Raw genomic sequence first — 27309 nt, 5'->3', positions numbered from 1 at the left:
GTTACGCGTCAAATTTCCTGTTCCAATTCTCAAAGTTTTGCCCTGGTGTTTTACAGTCCAATCCAGTTGAGCCCCTCTCTCTCTCTCTCTTCCTCTCCTGCTAGGTATTCTGTCATGCCAAACAGGTTGTGTGTTGGAGAGCCTGTCTCTTTACCTAGAGGACAGGAACTACATCATGCCTCTGGACCTGGGGGCAAAGGGAAGCTGCCATATAGGAGGCAACGTGGCCACTAATGCTGGAGGGCTGAGGCTGCTACGCTATGGATCCCTACAGGGGACAGTATTAGGACTAGAGGTGGTCAGTAGGGGGGGGGGGGAATAGGGGGCTATGCCTGTTGAAATTCAACTAACTCTCATTGTACAAGTGTCTGATCAACTTCTAATGTAAGCATAATCTGTATAATCTGTGTAAATTCATTGTAAATAGAGCTGATTATATTTTTTTACAAAATCTATTTGTTATTTACCACCAGAATGGAAGACAGCAGATGGTGTTTGGTAAGTGCAGATATTGTTTTATTACATGTAATAAAAAATGTACAGCAACAAAATAAACTCATTTTGTGAATGAATACGGATTCTCTAAAACTAGATGTACGGTTGGTTCTTTTTATGTAAATAATTGTGCATGCTCATTTTCCAAAAGGGACTCATAGATGCCCAATTACAAACTGACCCCTAACCCCAACACTATATACTTGTGTAGGTCTGAAAGGATTGGAGTGGTATAAACAATATGGTGGTAGCTCCACCTTGCCCTCTGATGTTTAAAGCTCAGTGGAGTTTTCCTTTTTCGATCTTGTTCTGAGGGAAGAATAGATGTGATTGGTTGGATGTTGGCAGAGTTTGCAGCTACAGGTGAATGGCAAATAAAGGCTTGTTAGGTGGTAAAACATGTTTTATTCCACCTTTATTTAAAAGGGCGGCAGGTAGCTTAGTGGTTAGTGTTGGACTAGTAACCGGAAGGTTGCTAGTTTGAATCCCTGAGTTGACAAGGTATAAATCTGTTGTTCTCCCCCTGAACAAGGCAGTTAACCCACTGTTCCTAGGCAGTCATTGTAAATAAGAATTTGTTCTTAACTGACTTGCCTAGTTAAATAAAAGGTTAAATAAAACATTTTTAAAAATCAGTTAAGAACAAATTCTTATTGACAATGACGGACCACACCGGCCAAGCCCGGTCTGTTGTGACACATCTAGCACTGAGATGCCGTGCCTTAGACCACTGCGGTAGAGGGTGTACAAAATTAGTTTAGACACACAAGGTCACTGGTTCGAATACCAGTGTGGTTTCAGTTCACTAACCCAACATACTTAACCAATCACCATTCCCAAATCTATTGTCATTCTGGCAGACTGACTGACCAGCTTTATATATGTGCGGTAAAGACTGGTGTCTCCCCCTAGTGGCGCAATGGACTAGGTACAGGGACCAGAAGGTCGCCTTCTGATCTTGTTGATGCCCTGATGTTCACATCTCAGTGTGGATGTTTTCTAACCCCATTCATATTTCTTGCTTTAACGTAACCAATCACATTTGTTAGCTGACCCTCCGAATAAGGGCTGTATTAATTCCCTATTGTGGTAGATCCAAGTTAAATGTAAAAGGTAATTTCCGATTGAGTCGAAATATGCCGCGTTTAACGCATTGTCTTACTTCGGATAGGGAGACGATTCGGCATGCACTGATATTGGTTGAGGGACAAGTGTCGCCGAGGAGTGACGCCATCTGACGTGAGACAATGGCGTTTACCTTGAATACAGTCTCCGAGAACTCAGGGACGTTGCCTTTACATTTCAATCGAGCTAACACATGGATCTTCCGCGATACGGATCTAATCCAGCCCCTAGAAATACACCAATCTACCCTTAAAACACATTTTCTCTCCTGACCTCCTTTGAGTAGGTAGAAGTTGCCTGATACAGGGTCTGGTATGTCATCCCCATAGTGGTTAAAATTAGGATGTGGGTAGTATGGTAATCTGATTATAGATCTGTGGTTAGGGGAAACTTCTACCTGGAACCTTAATTGAGCGACACCTGGTTAGCTTCTGTACCAGTGTGAAAACAGATCACCTTACAGTTATCAGGGGGCTCAACTTTAAAAACCTTGTTACTAGTACAACCCTATTACAAAAGACATGTATTTTCCAGACAGCTCCTTACAAATATAAGGTCAGGATTCAATCTAATCAAAGCAGTTACACACTTTCGATCCCCAAAAGGAGCAATGTGTTTTTCAGCTAACCAGGCTACTGCAGATCGGATTTAATCCTGGCCTTTTCCTGTAAAACATTCTGTGAAAAGGAACGAGTCTGTTTCCTATGCATTGGCGATCCTGTCCACTAATCCTGATCAGGCAAGGTCCTGGGGGGAGCAGAATCATAAACTTGCCTGACACTCCTGCAATTCCGTTTCCAGGCATAAGTGGTCACTCAGGGCCTATGGACCCCCCCAGAAAAGGAAACTCAGCCGGGTCTTGACTTATTATTGAGAGTAAGAATAGAAGAATATACCAGCTGCAATTTAAAAATGTGGTTGTGCAACAGCAGTTTCTCTTGTCAGTCACTCAATTAACTATGTTAGCTAACAGTGTTTAGATTGGTAGCTAGTCTAGCCATCGATCTAAACTTGGCCAAATACCGAGGGCACATGCCCAGGGTCCCTGACCTCCAAGGGGGCCCCATTGATTTTGTTAAGTCATTCTCACTCATATCACATTAACATGACATGTCATTTCAATGTGTAGAATTACAGGAAATTAGCTTTAGAACTGCAAAAATATCTACACCCCATGGCAAAATGTGTTAATGTTTACATTTTTTCTCTGCCCCAAAACTTCTGAGGTTCAATGCAGCTGTTTTTTTGTCAATATCAAATACTTTCTGGGTAACATTTAAGGCATACTATGGGATTTTTGCAATGAGACCCCTTTTGTGTGTCATTTAGCAGACACTTATCCAGAGCGACTTACAGTAGTGAGTGCATACAATTTCATACCTTTTCTACTTCCCCATAGTCAGATGAACTCGTGGATACTAGCACCTGCTAGCAGATACAACTGACTTCATATGGGATGCAGAGACATACAAATGGTATCCAGTTCATCTATCTGGGGAAAGAGATAAAGGGCTTCATTGCTAAAATACAGAAGTATACCTTTAAGTACCTGTGATTATTTTAGACAATTTTAATTGAAAACAAACAAAAATAGTTTCTTAGCAAGAGTAATTTCTAAGGCAAAAAAACTTTACTAGCACTGTCTGGGAGTGGACAACTAAAAATGTTATTGGCAGAGAGGTTTGGAACTCTTTCTTATTGGTCTATTAACTAATTTACCACATGGTGATGTCACCATGGAAGGCCGAAACATCCTCCCACCAAAACAGGCCAAAATTCCAAACAGCTACTACACTAAAAGGGCATTATCATCATGTTCACAGTATTATTCCAACCTCATACTGTGGAAATATATAGAACACAGTAAAATCAGGTTAAAAAAAAAACACTCTCTGCCATAAAGAGGGGGCCCACTAAAAATGTTTTGTCGCGAGGTGGGGGGCCCCACAACCAAATCTGGCTTAGGGCCTCAAAGGCTAGAGCCGGCCCTGCACTCTGGGTAGGCAGAGTTTATAGCTTTTGAAACCATTCAATTGGCCCCAAGGTGAAAACTCTGCCAACATGGCGCGGGTGTGAGCTAAATCAAGAGCACTGGGTGGAACTCTACAAAGCATACAACAGTGAATCAGTATGTGGTTCCTATATTTATAACTGTAATGCATTCACAGCTCACAATTCAAAGCATGTGGAGGCATGTCTCCTGACTTCCTTTGTAAATACACAATGTCTTACTAGCCCCCAAAAAAACTGCATTTACATGGGTACATAAAGTTTCCTTGTAATGTAATCAGTTTTCCCTTACCAAGACCAACTCCCAAACTCCTAGTCATAACATTACAAATCATCATAGTCCCACCCTACACATAAAGCACATCAATATTTTACTATAGAGTTCACAACCACAGCGTTCATTTGATCCCATTGGCTCTGTTCCTGTGTAACTGAACTCAAGATTGTGTGTGTTCGTTCATGTGTGTACCTACATTGGAATACACATCTGATTGTCTGAGTAGAGCAACATAATATGATTGGCTGAACATTGAAACGACAAATGGGCAGAAGTGCGTGTGTGTAGAGGGTCTGAGCCCCAGCCTTGACCCCTGCAGCGTGTACAGGCCTTTAAAGCAGGGTAAGGCTAAGGTAACACCATCTCACACTGAGTGACCAGCTAGTTCAGTTCAGCATTCAGCCAATAAGGAAAACAACATTCATGTTCAGTAGCAGCAGCTGTGTCCATCTGATCTGGCATCTCTACTTCCCTGCCTTCTTTCTATCTCTCCTCTGGCAGTCGTCCTCCTTTCCTCTCCTCACGACTTCTTTCCTTTCTCCAGGGAGCTATGGATCTTGTTCAGGGTCTTTTTGATGCGCAGGGCTGTGAGGCGAGCCGAGGGGTTCTGGTACCAACACTCCTTCATCAGTTTCACCAGGGCAGACAGGGTCTAGAGAGAGAGAGAGAGAGAGAGAGAGAGAGAGAGAGAGAGAGAGAGAGAGAGAGAGAGAGAGAGAGAGAGAGAGGGTGGGAGAGAGAGATGGGAACAGAGAAAGAGGAGAGGGGGAGAGATGGAGAGGGTCATTGTAAGATGATATACAAGAAGACAGGGTTTGAAACACAGAAACCTGAGAACGGATGACCTTAATGTAGTGTTACCGTTAAGGTCATGGTACCAGTGTGTGTGGTCATTTAACGGTCATGTAGTGGTCATACTCACAGGGTCGGAGAACCAGCGGTTGGGGATGAACGGTCGTTGTTGTTCCACACACACCACCTTCCTCATGTCCTCAAAGCTGGGGTCGTTAGGCACCTGGTCATAGAACGGAGGCTTGTACTCCTCCACAATACCTGATCACAGGGGTAAGAGGACATCTAGTGTTAGGGTCAAGGGTTGCATGGGCTAGGTGAAGGAAAGGGGACGAGGAGAGGAAGCCACTTGACGCCAGAGGTTCCTGAGCTATTTAAGGTAATAAAAACATTAGTCGTCACCGTTGCTGTAGGTTCTACTAGCGATCTCCCACAGCACCAGACCGAAGGCCCAGATGTCCACTCTCTTATAGGCATCAAAACAATCTGTCTGGATGGACTCATCCAACACCTCAGGAGCCATGTAGCGCTTGGTGCCCACCTTGGGGTTGTTTCCTACATCCAGCTGGTTGTCTGACTGGGAGTGGGTTACTGCCAGGCCTGTAGGGAATAGGGAGAGAGGAGAGACACTGGTCAGTACTGGCACAAAATGGCTACTCTGTGTGACTGAGTGCCCTGTTTTTTTTTCTTATAGGCTCTGCGTCTATCAATCTCTGACATTTCTTTCACACTGGATTTAAGTACCGACGCTAATTAGTATCATGTAAAGACAGACACTCAGACACACACACACACACTACTGACCCAGATCAGCTATACAACAACGTAGCTCCTTGGTCACCAGTATATTCTTGCTCTTCAGGTCTCGGTGAGCGATGGCCGGCTTCCCCTCGGTGCCGAAGATCTCCGTGTGCAGGTGCACCAAACCGCACGCCACCGACGTCGCCATCGCTAGGCCCTCCCCCGTCTCCACGGGAACCCTCTGGAGGTAGTCGTAGAGCGAGCCGTTGTCATGGTAATGTGTGATAAGCCAGAGCTGGGTGCTGGAGTTCCGAGACGTCATATCTGATGCCATGAAGCCTGGAGGGAAACGGAGAGGTCAAGTATCTTAACGAATATATATTATTTTAATATTACCATCAGGGTGCTGCTAAGTACGGCGGGAGATTTTTTGAACACCTGTAATGGTCTTACAGTGCATTTGGAAAGTATTCAGAACCCTTGACCTTTTCCACATTTTGTTACGTTACAGCCTGATTCTAAATTGGATTAAACTATTTTTCCCCCCCTCAATCTGCCCACAACAACCTGTTTTTGCTTTGTCATTATGGGGTAAGACATTTGTGCAAATGTATTAATAAAGATAATTATATACAGACGTATTCAGACCCTTTGCTATGAAACTCGAAATTGAGTTGAAGTGCATCCTGTTTCCATTGATCATCCTTGAGATGTTTCTACAACTTTATTGGAGTCCATCTGTGGTAAATTCAATTGACTGGACATTATTTGGAAAGGCACACATATGTCTGTCTATATCAGGTCCCACAGTTGACAGTGCATGTCAGAGCAAAAACTAAGCCACGAGGTTGAAGGAATTGTCTGTAGAGCTCCGAGACTGGATTGTGTCGAGGCACAGATCTGGGGTACCCAAAAAATCTCTGCAGTGGCTTCCATCATTCTTAAATGGAATAAGTTTGGAACCACCAAGACTCTTCCTTAGAGCTGGCTGCTCTAGGAAGCAATCGGGGGAGAAGGGCCTTGGTCAGGGAGGTGACCAAGAACCCGATGGTCACCCTGACAGAGCTCCAGAGTTCCTCTGTGGAAATGGGAGAATCTTCCAGAAGGTCAACCATCTCTGCAGCACTTCACCAATCAGGCCTTTATGGTAGAGTGGCAAGATGGAAGCCACTCCTCAGTAAAAGGCACATGACAGCCCACTTGGAGTTTGCCAAAAGGCACCTAAAGGACTCTGACCATGAGAAACAAGATAATCTGGTCTGATGGAACCAAGATTGAACTCTTTGGCCTGAATGCCAAGCGTCACGTCTGAAGCATGGTGGTGGCAGCATCATGCTGTGGGGATGTTTTTTAGTTGTGGAGACTAGTCAGGATTGAGGGAAAGATGAACAGAGCAAAGTACATAAATCCTTGATGAAAACCTGCTCAGGACCTTAGACTGGGGGGCGAAGGTTCACCTTCCAACAGGACAACGACCCTAAGCACACAGCCAAGACAACACAGGAATGGCTTCGGAACAAGTCTCTGAATGTCCTGGAGTGGCCCAGCCAGAGCCCAGACTTGAACCTGATCTAACATCTCTGGAGACACCTGAAAATAGCTGTGCAGCGACACTCCTCATCCAACCTAACAGAGCTTGAGAGGATCTGCAGAGAAGAATGTGAGAAACTCCCTAAATACAGGTGTGCCAAGCTTGTAGCATCATACCCAAGAAGACTCGAGGCTGTAATCGCTGCCAAAGGTGCACCAACAAAATACTGAGTAAAGGGTCTGAATACTTATGGAAACGTGACATTTCATATTTTTTTGTTGTGCAAACATTTCAACAAACCCGTTTTTGCTTCGACATTATGGGGTAGTGTGTGTAGATTGAGGGGGGAAAACGATTTAATCCATTTTAGAATTAGGCTGTAAAGTAACAATTTTGAAAAGGTCAAGGGGTCTGAATACTTTCCGAAGGCACTGTATATGATAACACCACCGCTCTTACATTATTTAAGGAGAACCTTGACCATTATTAAATATTATTTGAATATTACCATTTCATATCATAACATTGTTCAATATGCTGTTGTGTGCTTGTGTCCAATACAGCATGTGGGAGCTGGATGTGGGTTAGAGAGAGAGATGGACTCCTACTCACCTAGTATGTTCTCGTGTCTCAGTAGCACTGTGTTGTAGATCTCAGTCTCTCTGAACCACGACCTCTCGTCTCGGGAGGAGAAGATTTTCACAGCCACGTTCTCCCCCTGCCACTGACCCCTCCAGACCTCTCCATAACGCCCCTTACCTAAAGACATGGGGAGAGAGACCTCATTTGTTACAACACCCCTGTTTGCATTTCTATTATATGTGTTCGTCTGTTATATGTGTTGTGATTCTATGGACCTACACACTCCAGCAGGCTGATCTAACTGTTGCCTTTCTACGTACCTACACACTCCTTCAGGCTGAACTAATTGTTGCCTTTCTACGTACCTACACACTCCTTCAGGCTGAACTAAGTTTCTACATACCTACACACTCCTTCAGGCTGAACTAATTGTTGCGTTTCTATGTACCTACACACTCCTTCAGGCTGATCTAATTGTTGCGTTTCTACGTACCTACACACTCCATCAGGCTGATCTGTCTGGCCACAGTTCTCTGGACCAGGAAGGGCAGGCCTGAACCACTGCCTGACGTACAGGAGTGGTCCAACAGCTCCTATAGAGAGAAGTGGGGGAGAGACAGAGGTCATCAGGGTTCTCTCTATAAAATACACACAAACAAACTCATCAAGTCTTTTCTTCTTACAGCCAGAGTGCTGTCCCGAACATTAGAGGTGATGAGTCCGTCAATCGCATCCTGTTCTGGGTCAAACTCCTGTAGTCGCTGTAGCCTGCCGTGGTGCAGCCTCCTGCAGCCCAACACAGATAGGACTGACAGGAGGGTTAGGATCACTACTGGACCCAATACAAACAGGGCCAGAGTCTCCACACGATACCTCACAGGCTCTTCTTCTGGAGCTGGAGGGAGAGAAAGGCGGAAGAGAGAGAGAGAAAATGTTACATCACTATAACTGGACCCAGCATGCCATGAAACAAGCCAAAGTCTTTGCTTTTCTTAAAGTAAAGGGGTGCAGTCCCCACCTGTAGTGAGGAGGGGCAGTAGTGAGCTGGCAGTAGTATTGCGGTTGCACATGAAGCTGGAGCAGCAGAGCAGGGCATGGCTGAGGGAGGAGGCCGTAGAACAGATCAAACGGGTCTTCTCTGATCCCTGCAGGCAGCCCCGTGTTACTACGGCCCCATGGCTACTGACCGCCACCGACGAGTAGCACTGTGAGCCCTCGCACTGGGGGGAGTTGAGGCAGCCGCTGCCCTCACACACACACAGCAACTGGCCATCTAATAGAGAGAGAGAAGAAGGGGAGAGAGTTAACACACATGCAAAGCAAATGGCCATATGAGAGAGCGGTAGATATACTTCATGTCTACCTTCAGCCAATGTCTGCAGGGTCTGTAGCAGCAGGAACAGAAAGACACAACGACCCATTTGGTTCACTGCACTGTAGGGGAGAGGGAGACGGTCAGCTCTCAGAATAGGGCTGGTCACAGTCATTTTATTTCCTCTCTTTAAGGGACACAATGTCTTTTGTCTCAATTGATCGATCCTCTGCAGCGTGTGAGTGAATTAAACTGGGCTGCAACTCGCAATGTTGACAGGGAAAAATACACAGCCACACTATGTTGTTGTCTTAGGTCTCTTTTGGTAGTGTTGTGGTGTCTCTCTTGTCGTGATGTGTGTTTGGTCCTATATTTTTATTCCCAGCCCCTGTCCCCGCAGGAGGCCTTTTGTCTTTTGGTAGGCCATCATCGTAAATAAGAATTTGTCCTTAACGGACTTGCCTAGTTAAATAAAGGTTAAATAAAACATTTAAAAAATGTACAAATAGCAGAATATAAAAGGGCAGAATGTAAGACCAACATCAGAGCATGGATTGGGTCAATTTCATTTCTATTTAGAGAGGAATTAAAATTGCTACTCACTCTCTGAATAGACTGAATTGCATTGGAACTGACCCAAACCCTGGTCAGATATGGGCTTACTAATAGCAGATCTTACTTGTAGCGGTCCAGTTGGGATGCCAGTCTGGCCTCTACAAATCTCCGGAAGGGACAGGAGAGAAGCGCAAACAGTAGCAGGATTCAGTTAGACACATTCTCATATCAGGTAGCCATCATACATGCATTACTGCTTATTTTATAGCAGAGTTTCTCAACTGCACAATGTACAGTCATGGCCAAAAGTTGAGAATGACACAAATATTACATTTTCAAAGTCTGCTGCCTCAGTTTGTATGATGGCAATTTGCATATACTCCAGCATGTTATGAAGAGTGATCAGATGAATTGCAATTAATTGCAAAGTCCCTTTTTGCCATGCAAATTAACTGAATCCCCCAAAAACATTTCCACTGCATTTCAGCCCTGCCACAAAAGGACCAGCTGACATCATGTCAGTGATTCTCTCATTTACACAGATGTCAGTGTTGATGAGGACAAGGTTGAGGATCACTCTGTCATGCTGATTGAGTTCTAATAACAGACTGGAAGCTTCAAAAGGACGGTGGTGCTTGGAATCATTGTTTTTCCTCTGTCATCCATGGTTACTTGCAAGGAAACACGTGCCGTCATCATTGCTTTACACAAAAAGGGCTTCACAGGCAAGGATATTGCTGCCAGTAAGATTGCACCTAAATCAACCATTTATCGGATCATCAAGAACTTCAAGGAGAGCGGTTCAATTGTTGTGAAGAAGGCTTCAGGGCACCCAAGAAAATCCAGCAAGCGCCAGGACCATCTCCTAAAGTTTATTCAGCTGCGGGATCGTGGCACCACCAGTACAGATCTAGCTCAGGAATGGCAACAGGCAGGTGTGAGTGCATCTGCACGCACAGTGAGGCGAAGACTTTTGGAGGATGGTCTGGTGTCAAGAAGGGCTACTTCTCTCCAGGAAAACCATCAGGGACAGACTGATATTCTGCAAAGGGTACAGGGATTGGACTGCTGAAGACTGATGAATCCCCTTTCCGATTGTTTGGGGCATTCGAGGAAAAAAGCCTGTCCGGAGAAGACAAGGTGAGCGCTAGCATCAGTCCTGTGTCATGCCAACAGTAAAGCATCCTGAGACCATTCATGTGTGGGGTTGCTTCTCAGCCAAGGGAGTGGGCTCACTCACAATTTTGCCTAAGTACACAGCCATGAATAAAAAAATGGTACTAATACATGCTCAGAAAGCAACTTCCCCCAACCATCCAGGAACAGTTTGATGACGAACAATGCATTTTCCAGCACGATGGAGCACCTTACCATTAGGCAAAAGTTATAACTAAGTGGCTCGGGGAACAAAACATTAATATTTTTGGTCCATGTCCAGGAAACTCCTCAAGAGGCGGATGGACAAACAAAACCCCACAAATTCTGACAAACTCCAAGCATTGATTATGCAAGAATGGGCTGCCATCAGTCAGGATGTGGCCCAGAAGTTAATTGATAGCATGCCAGGGCGGATTGCAGAGGTCTTGAAAAAGAAGGGTCAACACTGCAAATATTGACTCTTTGCATCATCTTCATGTAATTGTCAATAAAAGCCTTTGACACTTATGAAATGCTTGTAATTATACTTCAGTATTCCATAGTAACATCTGACAAAAATATCTAAAGACACTGAAGCAGCAACCTTTGTGGAAATTAATATTTGTGTCATTCTCAACTTTTGGCCATGACTGTACAACACATGAATGATGTGATGTACATCAGTCTCGGAAGTACAAAACCAACACTGTAGTAAAGTTACTGGTTTGACTCTTTCAGTCAACCATAAAACACATATAGCTAGTTAGACAATAACGTTAGCAACCTAGTGAAAATGTTCTAGATAGCTAGTTGGCTAGACATGATTTGTGTCATGCCCTGGAAGGTTTAGCGAAAGCTAACTGGCTAGCAATCAGTCTCCACACGTCTGTTCTCCTCTGCCATCTAGCTAGCTACTGTTCGCTAACGCAGGCAGACAACTTGGCTAGCCAACTGGCTATACCATGGCATTGTTGAATACTCCTTTCTTATTGGCTTGAAGGGCATTCTAGTGCGTGCATTATGTAAGGGATAATCAACGAGTTCTATGGAAAATATTGAACGGTGAAGGTGTGTTCCACAATGCGCTAGAGGAGTGAACTGACCTTCCACAGAGTTGCATGATTTTTTAGAGAATGTATAGAGCCCCGAGTTCATTATCTCTTTCATACCATGATTATAATTTAACACATTTGCTGCTATAAATGTGTTCGACATCCAGTAGCTAGCTAGTTTACTAGATAGCTACAGTAGTTGACTTGGTAACCAGAGTTGCTAGTTTAGCTAACCAAACCCGTAGTCCTGGATTGCTATTTTGAAAATCTAATTCAGCAATGACAATAATGTTTTCAATTAAACTTTTGCTTTCAAAAGCAGCTCGAACATCTAAGAATGAACTAAAAGCCATCGAATTCTACCATGCTGCTTTACTGTGCGTTATTTAAAGCAATCAGGTCTGAGGGGGTGTGGTATATGTCCAATATACCACGGCTAAGGGCTGTTCTTATGCACGACACAACGCAGAGTGCCTGGATACACCCCTTAGCCGCTGTATATTGAGTATATACAACAAACCCCCAAGGTGTCTTATTGCTATTATAAACTGGTTAACGCAATTAGAGCAGTAAAAATAATTTGTCATACCCGTGGTATACGGTCTGATATGCCACGGCTGTCAGCCAATCAGTGTTCAGGGCTCAAACCACCCAGTTTATACAGGGCATTATAACCTGGGTGGTTTGAGCCCTGAATGCTGATTGGCTGACAGTCTGATATACCATGGCTATGTACCACGGGTATGACAAAATATTTATTTTTACTGCTCTAATTACATTGTTAACCAGTTTATAATAACACGAAGGCGGAGGTTTATGGCCAATATTCCACGGCTAAGAACAGCCCTTAGCAGTGGTATATTGGCCATATACCACACACCCTCAAGCCGTATTGCTAAATTTTACCATGGCATTGTTGAATACTCTTGAAGCTCATTCTAGAGCGTGCGTTATTTCAACTGGATGTTTAACACATTCCTTGCGGCAAACGTGTTCAATTATAACCATGGTATGAAAGGGATAATCAACTCGGGGCTCAATGAGTTCTCTGGGAAATAATGCAACTCCATGGAAGGTTAGTTCCACACCTTCCACGTCGTTCATTATTGAAATTGAGCCCAGGTGCATCCTGTTTCCATTGATCATTCTTCTTCGAGATGCTTCTACAACTTAATTGGAGTTCACCTGTGTTAAATTAAACTGATTGGACAGGAGTTGGAAAGGCACACCAGTCTATATAAGGTCCCACAGTTGACAGAGCAAAATCCAAGCCATGAGATAGAAGGAATTGTCTGTAGAGGTCCAAGACAAGATTGTGTCAAGACACAGATCTGGGGAAGGGTACCAAAACATTTCTGCAGCATTGAAGGTCCCAAGAACACAGTGGCCGCCATCATTCTTAAATGGAAGAAGTTTGGAACCACCAATACTCTTCATAGAGCTGGCCATACTGAGCAATCGGGGTAGAAGGGCCTTGGTCAGGGAGGTGACCAAGAACCCGATGGTCACTCTGACAGAGCTCGAGTTCCTCTGTGGAGATAGGAGAACATTCCAGAAGGTCAACCATCTCTGCAGCACTTCACCAATCAGGCCTTTATGGTAGAGATGGAAGCCACTCCTCAGTAAAAAGGCACATGACAGCCCGCTTGGAGTTTGCCAAAAGGCACCTAATGGGAAACAAGATTCTCTTGTCTGATGAAACCTAAATGTAACTCTGTGGCCTGAATGCTAAGCGTCACAGCTGGAGGAAATCTGGCACCATCCCTACGGTGAAGCTTGGTGGTGGCAGCATCATTCTGTGGGGATGTTTTTCAGCAGATCGAGGGAAAGCTAAACATGGCAAAGTACAGAGATACTTAATGAAAACCTGCTCAGAACCTCAGACTGGGGAAAAGGTTCACCTTCCAACAGGACAACAACCATAAGTACACAGCCAAGACAACGCAGGAGTGGCTTCGGGACAAGTCTCTGAATATCCTTGAGCGGCCATGCCAGAGCCTGGACTTGAACCCAATCTAACATCTCTGGAGAGACCTGAAAATAGCTGTGAGGCGACGCTCCCCATCCAACCTGACAGAGCTTGAGAGGATCAGCAGAGAAGATTGGGAGAAACTCCCCAAATACAGGTGTGCCAAGCTTGTAGCGTCATACCTAAGACTCGAGGCTGTAATCACTGCCAAAGGTGCTTCTACAAAGTACTGAGTAAAGGGTCTGAATACTTATGTAAATGTGATAGTTCAGTACGTATTATCTATACATTTGCAAAAATCTAAAATCCAGTTTTTCCTTTGGCTTCGTCATTATTGAGTATTGTGTGTAGATTGAGGGGGAGGTACAATTTAATCAATTTTGAATTGAGGTTGTAACGTAACAAAATGTGGAAAAAGTATACTTTCTGAATGCACTGTATTATTGTATCAACTTCTAGTTAGCCAACGTTTACTTACGGGTTTATTAGTTTGCAATTCACTAAAAGCTATTGTAAATTTTAGCTACGCTAACATTGAACTTGTTCTAGCTCAGCTTCGTTAGCATGCCCTTAGCTGGCTAGTAGCAGCTAGCTCCCCAAAAGCTTGCGAAATGGTGCTTACCTGGGCTTAATGAACTGATTTAGGTAGTGCTACTCCAAATTAGCGTGCTAGTTAATTCAGTTGCTTTTACTTGTAAAAAGGCTGAACGAATCGACCACCACCCACAGGCTTCTTGTTGGGTCGTGCAGTTCTAGCGCAACAACATGACGTCACAACGTTCCCATTATAATGCATTGTGGGTACACCAGTCCGCCAAACCATTTTTTTTTGTTTTTTTGTTTAGGTGATTTTTGTACCCAAATCTCATTGAAGCATTTACAATGAGTCTGTCTGATGTAGCACAAGTCTACATGAGGCAGACAGCCAGGTAGCTAGACAGGTGAAGGCAGGTTCACTTATGTGATCTTTTTTTTTTTCATTGCCTTGAACTCATTCTTTCTCAGCTTTCGTGGTCCCTTGACCTCGTCCTTCCCCTTCTGTGTTTACAGAAGGCAGATATGAAACACTCTGGATCAGTGGAGAAGCAGTATGGCGTAACCTTCCCTTTTGCCTGGAATGCTCGAACCTTGGCCATAATGCTTAGATCCAGCCTACATGGATGAGATCTGACAATGGTCAATCACACCTATCATATACTCTGGGATGAAGTTCCCCCTAGGTACAGATCTAGGATCAGCGTCCCCTCCCCGATCATAATCATTAGTTGGAATAATGCAAAACTCACCCAAGAACATATTTTAAGGGCAACACCCTACTCCCATATCACAAGTCTAGGGTTGTTAACCTCTGTCCAACGGCTAAACTCCAAACCTGACCTCCCCTCATTGCCTACTACTGCAATGCACTACCCTCCCTTCCCAAAATATGCACCCATTCACTCCCTGTCTGCTCTACACTACAGCTGCAGCAATTGTTCTAGAAGTGCTCTGATAGATTCTGATTATATTACAAATGTGTGTTTTTTACCACATAGTTCTGTACCTATTCACAAACAAACGGTACTGAGACATGAGATCACTGCAGTTGCAGACTTCTCACAGTCTCCTGCAACATCGATTGAACTGCTACGTGTTGAATCTTATCTGATCAAATGTTTTTTTTTTTATCGGAACGTCCTTATGGCTTTTAGTAATTTTCCACTGAGTATGACGTGTCTCTTGTACACGTACTGCTTAACTGAGCTGTGTGTATATAAGTCTGAGCCTCATAAAGTGCATCATATATGAAGAGGTATCGTTTCAGAAGGAGGGGTGCTGTAGGTCTGCTTGTGTTGCTGTTCTGTCTGTCTGGGACATGGACTCAGGAGGAGAGTGGAGGGGTCAGAGAGAGTGACATCACTCAAAAGGGTCACAGTGCAGGGAGAGAGGGCCAAATGACTTGCGCTTCAGAGACAACCAACGAACAGATGTCCACCTCACCTGACATATGGATGGAGCTGAGAGACAGTGCACAACCTGGGAACCACTGTGGTGGAGCAGAGCGAGAAGCTGAGGAACATGGAGGTCAGAGCGACCAGCCAGTGAGGCTGAGGAGCAGAGAAACAGTGACCGATCTTAGGGTGGAGCTGATGCTCACCAAGTATAAAGTGGAGAAAGAGAATGCAGGTCATTTAAGCTTATTATTTATTGCTTTATAGTCAAGAGTCAACTAAAGTTACATTTGATTGTCAGTGAGAGTGGAAATAATGAACATTTAACATTCTGGCTGGACATTTATTTCAGTTTAGATTGTAAGGCACTTATGTACTTAGGCCTTATTACGCCAAGAGGCACATAAGGCCTCAACGATGTCCCACCATATTTCCTGTCCTGGGATTTTTCAGACCCCTCTTTCCACAAGCAAAGTCAACATGAACTGTTTCATATTTCTATCATTCTAGACCTGACAGCTGGATTGAGTGGCAGTAAGATATCCCCCATTGGGGACAGAGAGACAGCCAGTGAGGCTGAGAATGCAGGTAATAAGTGAGAGTGATTTACTGGTTGTTTAAAAAGGGACAGTTCACCTAAATGACAGAAATACTTGAATATGTACTTGTAATAATTCTATGGAATATGTGGTGTCTTGCAGGTATGTTTACATAATGTATATTATAAGTGCTACTGTACTTAACCTTACTTTTCATAGGAAGTGCATTATACATAAGAGTAGTCATGACTTTTTAATGATTGTTCAGCCCTGGAGACCAGACTGAGTGCTAGTGAGAGCCAGGTGGAGGAGCTGAAGAGGGCAACTGCAGGTAAAGCAGATGATTGCCTTGATAGGATTACTATTGCAACAACACATCATCAGTAGGGTAAAACTAACCTGTCTCACGACGGTCTAAACCCAGCTCACGTTCCCTATTAGTGGGTGAACAATCCAACGCTTGGTGAATTCTGCTTCACAATGACAGGAAGAGCCGACATCGAAGGATCTCAAACATACACACGTCTAGCAAAACATTAGCTTGTCACTCTGAGAGCCACAGTTGCGTCTTCGATCTTAGGGTGACGTCACAGTTCAGTTTAAACTCTACAACACACACACAATTGAAAATGTAACAGTTGATTCGCCTGCTCTGGTCAGTTTTGAATCTATCCAAACGTCACAAAGCTTCTCCACTCTCGCCCAGTTTGGCTGTATTCAGCTCCCCCCTACTCCTAGATAGTTCACATCTGCCACAGTGGAAGAGTTCTGTCATGTGGTGACATCACTCTCCCTGAGATCTCACTCAAAGCTCCAACCATTATCATTACCATTATCATTATGCTCACTCCTAACACTGATTCATACATAGACGCTTATTAACGTTTAATCTTTTGCCAGAGGGTGTAATGCAGCTTTCACTGCGGACTTAAGAATACTAGAAGTACAGTATGTCATTCAATCTGTATGTTTTCTTTCCTGTGTTCGCAGACAGGCCAAAGGTGGCCTTCTCTGCTGGTTTGACTGATTCAGGAACTGTTGGTCCCTTTGTTGCTGAAACCAGACTGGTATACACTAAAATCTTTGCAAGGTCTTCAACCCAGCTACAGGTAGTCTACTTTCACTGATCTCTGGCCTGATTTCAAACCAACACTGTCCCTTTTTGAACGCCCATTGAAAATGTGATATGTACTTGTTGCTCTTTAGTCTTGCGTGGTCATCCTTCCAAACCATCCTTCATAGGCCTGGGCATCTGAGGCCAGTCGCTCTTATGGCCGTTAGGCTAGGAGGTTAAGTAGCCTGGTACTTACTGTTGCTACAAAGTTATAACTTTTCTTGTTTAGCTATCGGGCATCAATGGCATTCTGTTGATTTGTGTGATTTTGTTGCATGCCAAAAGAGAACATGCGAAACAGAAAGTGTTGATTCCTCTTTACTCTCCTCTGATACAGGTGTCTTCACAGCACCAGTGAGAGGACTCTACTACATTAGCTTCACTGCCATGAGTGTCCAGACCTCGTTTTACTTTTATGCATGCATGTATAAGAATGGACAGAAAATCATGTATAGTCAGGGATATAATGCTGGCGGTTATGAGCCACTGTCTAATGGAGTCAGTCTAGAGCTGGAGGAGGGAGACGTGGTGTACATGCACATCCCTGCAAGCAACCGGCTCTATGATAACTCAAATAATCACATCTTCAGTGGCTTCCTGCTCTTCACTGTGTGACAACATAATGAATGCTGTAATGGTCTCTAGTGAAGAGTGTATGTCAGGGCCTTTTGGAGTCCAAATGGCTCCCGTATTAATAAATGCATCAATAAAAGCAGAATGTTGTATTATTTATGTTTTGCAGTCTGTATAACATCCTGATTTAATGTGTTTAATTAGTTCAATATGACAGTAGCGCAGTGTTTCTGGTTGGTGGGGAGAGGAAGGTTTGGGATGGATGATTAGGTGACATTATAGAGTCATGACATAGTCTGTCCACAACAAGTTCCAAATGTGCCTATCATTAGCACCAAGTAAAACACAAACTCGAAGTCTGAACAGAGAACTCTTAATTTACGCTGTACCTCAATACCATACTCCTTAAAGTTTTATTTTAACCTTTTAATTAGACCTGTGACCTCTTTTATTTTCATCTGGGGGGAAAAGAGACAAGTGCAACTCTGCCCCCTGAGATAGTTGCCAATGAAATCGCCCATATAACTAAATTGTTTACCAGCAATGTTACTATCCATCTGATAGTGTTGGTATCTGGCTGACTGTTTATCAGTATGGATCCAAGGACATACAGTAGGGAGTTCTAGAGAGAAATAGTCTTTACTTCTTCGTAGTGGCCTAGAGTTAGATGAACTACTGTGCCCTCCGGTATCTGGACAGACGTCAACACTTTTTGTTGCTTTATTATAAAGCAATTTCATTGGATAAATAATCAAAGTGCAATAAAGCTAGGTCTTTGGACACAGATGCCTTGATCAGCTTTTATCACACCGCTTTTCAATATATTTTTTTACTTTAGTCTCCTCAGCAATTTAATGCATGCCTGCTCGATCGGTACAATAACTTGGGCAGACAACTTTGCACTCTTTCTCCCTAATTAACACCTACGCTATAATAACACAGAATATGACATTTAGCAGATGTTTTTATCCAAAGCAACTTACATGCATGGATACATTTTCTTATGGGTGGCCCCAGCGGGAACCAACCCACAATCGTGACATTGTAAGGGCCTTGCTCTACCAGCTGAGACACAGAGGACCAACATGAGAAATAAAAGGTGACATTCTGTACTTTGGCCTAATTTAAATAAGTTAGGAGGGCACCGTAGATCTCATCCCTGAACACTGCTCTGTGTTTGGCTCTGTGTCCATGCCCCTTCAGGTCCTATCATCTTAGCATTATCCCAATTATCTGGAGCAGTGTTTTCAACCTGAAATCTGATGACCTTGGCGACTGGCAAATGACAGACAATGACAACAAGCATTCTCGTAGCCTCATTGATCGAAATGACCTGCTTTAAGGAAACACCTTCTCAATTGTCTTCTATTTTATCAGTCTTTGGTTTTATTATTGTCTAGACTTCACCTTTGAGAACACGTGCAGCTTGTGTCCCATGTGGTTCACTACGATGTGTGTGTATAAGGAAGGGAACTGAGCTCTGTAGACTATCATATCTGAAATAGCATTGTATCAGAATGAGGGGTGCTGTAGCTCTGCTTGTGTTGCTGTTCTGTCTGTCTGGGACATGGACTCAGGAGGAGAGTGGAGGGTGTTCTGTCTGGGGAATGGACTCAGGAGGAGAGTGGAGGGTGTTCTGTCTGGGGAATGGACTCAGGAGGAGAGTGGAGGGTGTTCTGTCTGTCTGGGGAATGGACTCAGGAGGAGAGTGGAGGGGGGCAGAGAGAATGACATCACTCAACGGACAGGGGAACAGAATATGGTGAGTGAATTTCAGATAGAGACCCAAAGAACTGAAGCTACAGGCACGACAGGCAAATGCACGACCACACCACCTGATGTCTGGGCTGAGCTGAGAGCGCTGAGAGACATGGTGGTTGAACAGAGAGTGGAGCTGTGGAATTTGGGAGCCAGACTGCAAGCCAGTGAAAGTGAGAATGCAGGTTGTGCAGAAAAGCTTATTCTTGAATTAGCGGGAGAATCAATATGATTAATAAAGTTGAATTGGATTGACTGCCAGTGAGAGTGAAAATGCAAATATGATCATGTGTATCAGTTCACGTTCTACAGTGGGTTGGTCATGTAATGTGTCTCTCAGTTTTAGCTGTGAGGTAAACAGTGTTTCTGCTGATATCATTCTAGCATTGGCAGCAAGACTGAATGCCAGTGAGAAGAACGTGGAGGAGCTAAATACCAAGAATACTGGCAATGTATTTTATTTAATATGTCAGAGCATGCCTTTATAGAAAGCAATGAAATACACGTTGAGTACAAATGTAAAGAAAGATGCAGTATGCAGATTTTAGTTGAAATAAAAATCTGTATTTTTTTGGCCCCCACAAATTGGAATAGTGTATATTGTTCCTCATTGTATCATAGAATGAAAAGGAAGGGCAAGGAGGAGGAGGTGAAACATTGTCTGAAAACTTCACTTGTTCCCGTGTTGTTCAATTATGGTATTGGAGAATTCCTCTTCACTTTCAAAAAACACCTCATTAGAAACTAATAAGTAGGTTTAATAAGTAAAGATCTTTTCTAAATCTGAATTTCTGAGTGTTTTCAGTGAATTGTCCTAAATAAGTATACTTTCTCTCCTGTGTTCACAAGACGGACCGAAGGTGGCCTTCTATGACTGATTCAGGAGCAGTAGGAGCCTTCAGTTCTGAAACCAATCTGATCTACATTAAAGTCTTCACCAATATAGGCAATGCCTTACCGCCAACATACAGGTAGCCTACTTTTACTAAACATTACTGCCCAATATCAAACCGACCCCTGGCCTCAACCACTAGGCCCTTTATAGAGGCTTTGACATTAGACTGTTGATCAATATGGACTGCATCCATATCAATTGTGCTATTTTACTTGTATATGTCCATGTTTGCATTAGGGCTTCCCTCCATTAAGCTCAACTGCAGCTTTGACTGACATGTTCCTCATCTTAGCTCATCCCCACTAGCTATAACCAAAAGATCTTGTGGCCACAATTTAAAAGGTTGTTCCCTTCTTGCCCTGTGCTTCAGGTGCTTTCACAGCACCGGGGAGAGGAGTCTACTACTTCAGCTACACTGCCTCTGATCATCGAAATAACTTTTTTTAATCACATTTTTTCAGTCGGATAAACACTCCAAACAGCCTACCCGACCGCTCTGAGGCATCCGCATGGTCCTAAAGCACACCGTTGGCTCGTTTTGTATCACATTCCAATGATAAAACTTGGGGGGACAAATATGCAATTTCAGAATGTGCCCCCCCGTCCCCGTCCCCCGTGAAAGTTGCACCCCGGGATGCAATAGTTAAAGCGGTTTGGGTAGCAAACACATAATTTCATGGTACTGTTGTTTCCACTGGCCTATTCCAAGATTTTAAATCTCTTAAATCAAGGTAGAGCTAGTCATTATGTACGTGTGACTGTGCGTGTATGTGTACCTGCCTGCTTGTGAGCTGAGACCCAGAGAGAGCGGTAGAGGTATCAGATAGCCAATACGTTTTCCTTGACTGGCTACTGTACACCTGAACAATACACAGCCTGTTATGGCGGCTAGGCTACATCTTTAATCTCAGCCCAGGCGGAGCGGGACCCAGGGAGTATCCACTCTCCCTGGCAAAGCCTCCCACCAGACTTCCACACAGAGACACTCTGTCTGCATCACTCTTTTAATTAGAGAGATTGCTGGGCTATGCCAGGTGTACTGGAGTGGGTACGCCAAGCTAAGTAGCCAACCTGCCTCCCCTTCCCCCCCTATCCCCATCCTCTACTACTCTCCCTTTCCTCTCCCTCCTCTCTCTCTTTTCCCTCACCCTCTCCATCAACTCCTATTCCTTCCTCTACCTCTCCTCCATCTCTTCACCTTCTCTTCTCCCTGCCCTCTCTCTCTCTCTCTGTCAACTCCCCTCCTCTACATCTCTCTATCCTCTCTCTTTCCCTTCCTCTCCGCTCCCCATCTCTTCCCCCATCTCCTTCCATCTCTCTCTCCCCTCCTCTCACTTTCTAAAGCTAACGGAATAGCTGTCTAACGTTTCTCTTTCAATTATCAGGAGATTATCTACAAGGGGTTAGAATTTTTGGAATGGAGGAGAATAATGAAATGTTTTCTTCTTACCTGACCCCCTCCCCCCTTCCCCCATCCCTCTCTCCGCTTGAGGGTTCCTCAGGACAAGGGTATAAGAGGGGGTTGATGTGAAAGCATTTTTTTCCCATAAAACCTCAGGTTACTGGTTTCTCCACTGTAGCATTCAGTTGGAGTGTGTCTCGTGTGTGAGAGGAGATTTCGTATTCACAGTGTGTGTTTGAGAGAGCGAAGATTTCTCTGATTTTGTCAGTCGACATGGATCGTCTGGACAGAAGGCTGGCAGTGACTCTTCTCCTCTTCTCATTCATCTCGTTCTCCATTCAGAAAACCTCAAGTAAGTCTGGGAGTCTTTAGGTCAGATGTATTCTGTGTTTTCACCTTGGTTACGGTGAACCTCATCATAATGTGAAAGCTATTGAGAATTTCTGTAGCATTTGCAACAGGTGCATAGGTGCAATGCTTGTACCTGTTTTTCTCCAGTGTGAATACAGTTGAAAACAGTTAAACATTCCTTGTCTTTCTCAGTCTCCTGGTGTGTGGTGTCGGAGGCAGAGGAGCAGAAGTGTCTGGATCTGGCTGGGAGTGCTACAGCTCGGAATATCAGAGGAACGCTGCTGTGTGTCCGTGGCCAGAGTCCCACAGACTGCATGGAGAAGATCAAGGTGTGTGGCAAAGCAGCTTTACGGCTTCAGAAATCCTGGTTGGATGATTCCACGGAATTACAAGAGAATAAGCAGGAAATCTGGGAACCCTCCAACCAGGATTTCTGGAAAGTTACCCGAGTTGTGCAACCTTAAAACAACCTGTAGAGAAACGGTAGTTGAATTGTGCAACAATAACTTTATTGCTTCTTTAATCAGTAATATGACCTATGTCTGTTCAGAATGGTACAGCGGATGCAGCAGCCATGTTTGCTGATGACATCTACACAGCTGGCTGGTGCTTTGGACTAGAACTGGCTGCTGGAGAGTCTTACAACGGAGTGGGTGAGTGTGGAGGGGGGGAGACGGGGAGAAGGAAACCGTGTGTAAAAGTTGAACCTGTCTTACCTTATCCTGTCTGCTCTCTCAGATGGTATCAGCTACTATGTTGTAGCTCTGGCTCGTCGCTCCTCCAGTGACCTGTCCCTGTTGGAGATGCATGAACGCAGGTGAGAACAGTTAGATAAGTTGATTGATTGTTTGTTCCATTTTTTTTATTAGGATCCGTATTTAGCTGCTGCCAAGGCAGTGGCTGCTCTTCCTGGGGTCCAAACAGGAAACGCAACACAACAAATAAAATACATAGTATACATAACACTACAATACTTAATACAATACTTAATACAAGGGGCGGCAGGGTAGCCTAGTGGTTAGAGCGTTGGACTAGTAACCGGAAGGTTGTGAGTTCAAACCCCCGAGCTGACAAGGTACAAATCTGTCGTTCTGCCCCTGAACAGGCAGTTAACCCACTGTTCCTAGGCCGTCATTGAAAATAAGAATGTGTTCTTCACTGACTTGCCTGGTTAAATAAAGGTAACAAAAAAATATACAATGCATAATACAATACTTAATACAACACATAATACATTATAAAATACGTAATTCAACACTTAATACAATACTAAATACAATACAAAATACAATACTTAATGCAATACTTAATGCAATACAAAATACAATACTTAATGCAATACAAAATACAATACTTAATACAAAATACAATACTTAATGCAATACAAAATACAATACTTAATACAAAATACAATACTTAATGCAATACAAAATATAATACTTAATGCAATACAAAATACAATACTTAATACAATACAAAATACAATACTTAATGCAATACTTAATGCAATGCATATTACAATAATACAATAATACAATACGGGGCGGCAGGTAGCCTAGTGGTTAGAGCGTAACCGGAAGGTTGCAAGATCGAATCCCTGAGCTGACAAGGTAAAAATCTGTTGTTCTGCCCCTGAACAAGGCAGTTAACCCACTGTTCCTAGGCCGTCATTGAAAATAAGAATTTGTTCTTAACTGACTTGCCTAGTTAAATAGAATAAAAAAATATATTTTTAAATATTCCATAAAAAATCTGCCGTTTCCAGCTACAATAATCATTTATTCTTGCAACAACAAGGACATTTCTAAGTGATCCCAAACTTTTGAACGGTAGTTTTCTGTAAAATAACATTGTATTTGATCAAACACGTTTGTTTCGAAAAGTTTGCTAAGCACCCGTAACAGGCTCATTGGTCGGCTGTTTGAACCATTAAAGGGTGGTTTGCTATTCTTGGATAGCGGAATGACCCTTTCCTTCCTCCAGGCCTGAGGGCACACACTGTCTTCTAGGCTTAAATTGAAGCTGTGGCAAAGGGGAGTCCAGCTTCAGCAATTTACCTTCCAATTTGTCGGTACCAGGTGGCGTGTCCTTATAGACAGAAAAAAAAACGTTGCCTCTTCCACACCAACTTTGCGATTTGAATGATTGACTCATTGATTGATTGATTGGATATTGTAGCTCCTGTCACCCAGGGATCCGTACCACGGTGGGCTGGACTGTTCCTATTGGCTTCCTGGTCAACACCTCACAGATCAGTGTCGATGAACAATGCAACTTTCCTAAAGGTGAGACCTGTGTGTGTGTGTGTCTGACCCTGACTCGGTGTTTGTGGTGTGTATGTGGCCCTGACTCTGTGTGTATTGTTGGTGTCGTTGTGTGTCCCTCCAGCGGTGGGGGACTTCTTTGGCTACAGCTGTGTACCAGGAGTAAAGGACAGAGAACACGACCCCAGAGGAAGCAACCCTAAGAACCTGTGTGAAGCCTGCATAGGAGACGACAACGAGAGACATATATGTGTTAACAACCACCGAGAGAGACACTATGGAGAGGCTGGGGCACTGAGGTAGGGGGGAGAGGAGGAGAGGCTGGGGCACTGAGGTAGGGGGGAGAGGAGGAGAGGCTGGGGCACTGAGGTAGGGGGGAGAGGAGGAGAGGCTGGGGCACTGAGGTAGGGGGGAGAGGAGGAGAGGCTGGGGCACTGAGGTAGGGGGGAGAGGAGGAGAGGCTGGGGCACTGAGGTAGGGGGGAGAGGAGGAGAGGCTGGGGCACTGAGGTAGGGAGGAGAGGAGGAGAGGCTGGGGCACTGAGGTAAGGAGGAGAGGAGGAGAGGCTGGGGCACTGAGGTCAGGAGGAGAGGAGGAGAGGCTGGGACACTGAGGTGGGGAGGAGAAGAGCTGTTTCTCCTACTTGAAGGTTTCTCTAACCAATCCATGGGGACCCCTAACCATCCCACATATTTGATATATTCCAACACCAGTCTACAAATTGAACTAGTCAACGAATCACCAAGGCCTTGATTAGTTGAATCGGGTAGAATTGCTGTGGATCCCAGAGGACTGGTTTGAGAAACAGTGTCTTATTTAACTAGCTGTGTTTGACTTGAGTCTTTCTTCCAGGTGTGTGGCTGAGAATTTGGGCGATGTGGCATTTGTCAAACACACCACCATTTTTGACAACATGGATGGTGAGAGTCTGATCTAAATCTAACCAAAGACCAACATTCAGAATGTCTCCTCTCTTAGCAAACTTCAGCATTTCTCGCTCGAGACACTAGGTGTCAGTATTCCATAGTTTCTCTGATCAGCCTCCTCCACATCACTTCACCAATTCTTCTACTCTACCTTAGGCAACAATATGGAATCATGGGCCATGGACCTGGAACTGGAGGACCTGAAGCTGCTGTGCCCGGATGGCAGTGAGGCCGGGCCGTTTGACCATGAGACGTGTCACCTGGCTGTGGTACCAGCTAACGCTGTGGTGGTACGCCTAGAGGACAAGTGTAGAGTCTGGAAATACCTGGAACGCTTACAGGTAGGTGTGTGTGTGTGTGTGTGTGTGTGTGTGTGTGTGTGTGTGTGTGTGTGTGTGTGTGTGTGTGCCTGCGTATGTATGTGAGCATTTAAAATGTTTGACATCTCACCCCCTCTCTTCTCTCTTTACAGAATGCGTTTGGGAACACCACCATGTTCAGCTCAGTGGGCTACACCCAATCAGATCTCCTGTTTTCTGACTCTACCCACCACCTGCTCAGGGTTGTGGGTAGTTACACTTCCTGGTTGGGTCCTACATACACCACGGTCCTGCAGGCCTTCGAGTGTGAAAGTAAGAGAGTGGAGAGAGAGTGGAGAGAGAGAGAGACAGTATGGTTTCATTCTCTCATGTCTTGTGTTTCTTCCCACAGGTTTGTGCTGATCCTTCTAGAAAGAAATCAACCAGCATCCTCTCTATCTCTCCACCTCTTTCTTTCCCTCCCTCCATATTGTATCCTCCCTCCCTCCCTCCATACCCACCCTCCCTCCCTCCCTCCCTCCCTCCCTCCCTCCCTCCCTCTGTGTGATGATATGGTAGATATTCGGAGTGTTTCTTTGCTCCCACACAGTTCCAGTAGTCACTTATCCTCCTATAAAAAATATCAATGTCATTAACTCACTGAATCACAATCTCTCTGTGTGTGTGTGTGTGTGTGTGTGTGTGTGTGTGTGTGTGTGTGTGTGTGTGTGTGTGTGTGTGTGTGTGTGTGTGTGTGTGCGTGCACCCATGGTTCACTGCGTTCCCACGGTTGGTATAGCAGACCACCAAGCTAGTCACTCTACACCTGACAGAGAGGGGATTACAGCTATAAATCGCCACCAGACACTGATCTAAGGTCAGGTTAATGTTTTGGTGGTTAATGTTCCATTTTGGGAAGGTAAGCTGATCCTAGATCTGTGCTAAAATAGGAACTTCTACCCAGAGCAGTAATCCATGACACTCTATACACAGCAATTAAAAACAAATGCTGACTCACACTGTATTAAACCATGTATTCAGAGCGTTTTGATTGACCTTGAAGGTGCTGAAATATTGGTGATAATACGTGTGATAAGATGTTTGAAGCCACTGAAATTATGTTTGTACTGTAAACCATTGAATGAACAGGAATTACAATTTTTTTCTATCATTTCTTCTGGAGAATGTTCTCTCTATCAAAACAATCCCTTATGACCTCTATATTTTGTTAATGTTGTACCCGTAGAGTAACTCACTCTACGGAGTTATATTGGTGCTGTGACACTACAGTATTTTCTGTCTGTCTTCAGGATTTAAATTGTTCTAAAGAGACCTGTGTGTAAATACTCTTCACCTGCTTGTATTTGTAGTTCTGCAACCTCTTTAAATATATTAAAGAAATGATGACAAAATGTTGGCAAAGGCGTCTTTGCTTTGGAAGAAGTGGATTCTAGGCGCCGTTATAGGGGGGTAACACACACACACACACACACACACACACACACACACACACACACACACACACACACACACACACACACACACACACACACACACACACACACACCCCTAAGCCTTTAGCCTACTTACACTGCTGACGGCTCAAATTAGAGCTGATTTGACTTGAAGCTGTGGATGGAGGGATTGAAAGAAAGGAGAGGTTGACAAGGATGGAGGGA

The 27309-nt window shown here is 44.2% G+C and overlaps 2 protein-coding genes and 1 pseudogene across 4 annotated transcripts; 2 read left to right on the top strand and 1 right to left on the bottom strand.

Annotated features, from left to right (window-relative positions):
• Positions 1-494: 494 nt before the first annotated feature.
• LOC109906743 (activin receptor type-1) lies at positions 495-14367 on the bottom strand. 3 transcript variants are annotated; one of them, XR_004203456.1, is made up of 12 exons: positions 14201-14367; positions 9545-9586; positions 8917-8987; positions 8572-8826; positions 8237-8448; positions 8047-8146; positions 7584-7730; positions 5504-5779; positions 5102-5299; positions 4830-4960; positions 3001-4559; positions 495-2442 (listed from the first exon to the last, which is right to left on the bottom strand). XR_004203456.1 is itself a non-coding variant. In XM_031792602.1 (11 exons), exons 3-11 carry the CDS (start codon positions 8972-8974, stop codon positions 4428-4430), a joined length of 1509 nt encoding a protein of 502 aa, XP_031648462.1. In that variant the 5' UTR covers positions 8975-8987; positions 9545-9586; positions 14201-14367; the 3' UTR covers positions 495-4427. The 3 variants fall into 3 exon arrangements, 2 of the variants coding, with proteins under 2 accessions (XP_031648462.1, XP_031648463.1); XM_031792602.1 differs by having other exon boundaries at positions 495-4559; XM_031792603.1 differs by lacking the exon at positions 495-2442 and having other exon boundaries at positions 3752-4559; positions 9545-9578; positions 14201-14340.
• A 995-nt stretch (positions 14368-15362) lies between these two features.
• Positions 15363-17794, top strand: LOC109906795 (uncharacterized; annotated as a pseudogene).
• Positions 17795-21934: 4140 nt separating this feature from the next.
• otomp (otolith matrix protein) lies at positions 21935-27042 on the top strand. The gene is made up of 10 exons (XM_031793095.1): positions 21935-22142; positions 22334-22470; positions 22692-22794; positions 22880-22958; positions 24320-24426; positions 24530-24704; positions 25258-25325; positions 25488-25672; positions 25804-25963; positions 26043-27042. The coding sequence occupies exons 1-10, from the start codon at positions 22064-22066 to the stop codon at positions 26051-26053; spliced, it is 1104 nt and encodes a 367-aa protein (XP_031648955.1). The 5' UTR covers positions 21935-22063; the 3' UTR covers positions 26054-27042.
• The last annotated feature ends 267 nt before the right edge of the window (positions 27043-27309 follow it).

The sequence above is a fragment of the Oncorhynchus kisutch genome, linkage group LG16 (assembly GCF_002021735.2).
Source record: "Oncorhynchus kisutch isolate 150728-3 linkage group LG16, Okis_V2, whole genome shotgun sequence".
In the NCBI taxonomy this organism is placed as follows: domain Eukaryota; kingdom Metazoa; phylum Chordata; class Actinopteri; order Salmoniformes; family Salmonidae; genus Oncorhynchus; species Oncorhynchus kisutch.
The sequence above is the reverse complement of the archived record's forward strand: the minus strand, read 5'-3'. Positions and strand labels throughout refer to the sequence as shown.

Coding starts and splice junctions, on each gene's coding strand:
- otomp (XM_031793095.1), top strand. CDS start 22,064: ATGGATCGTCTGGACAGAAGGCTGGCAGTGACTCTTCTCCTCTTCTCA. Junction 22,143..22,333: donor CTCCATTCAGAAAACCTCAA/GTAAGTCTGGGA, acceptor TGTCTTTCTCAG/TCTCCTGGTGTGTGGTGTCG. Junction 25,326..25,487: donor CATTTTTGACAACATGGATG/GTGAGAGTCTGA, acceptor ACTCTACCTTAG/GCAACAATATGGAATCATGG.
- LOC109906743 (XM_031792602.1), bottom strand. CDS start 8,974: ATGGGTCGTTGTGTCTTTCTGTTCCTGCTGCTACAGACCCTGCAGACA. Junction 7,731..8,046: donor CAGCCTGATGGAGTGTGTAG/GTACGTAGAAAC, acceptor CCATGTCTTTAG/GTAAGGGGCGTTATGGAGAG. Junction 5,780..7,583: donor GAGACACGAGAACATACTAG/GTGAGTAGGAGT, acceptor GTTTCCCTCCAG/GCTTCATGGCATCAGATATG.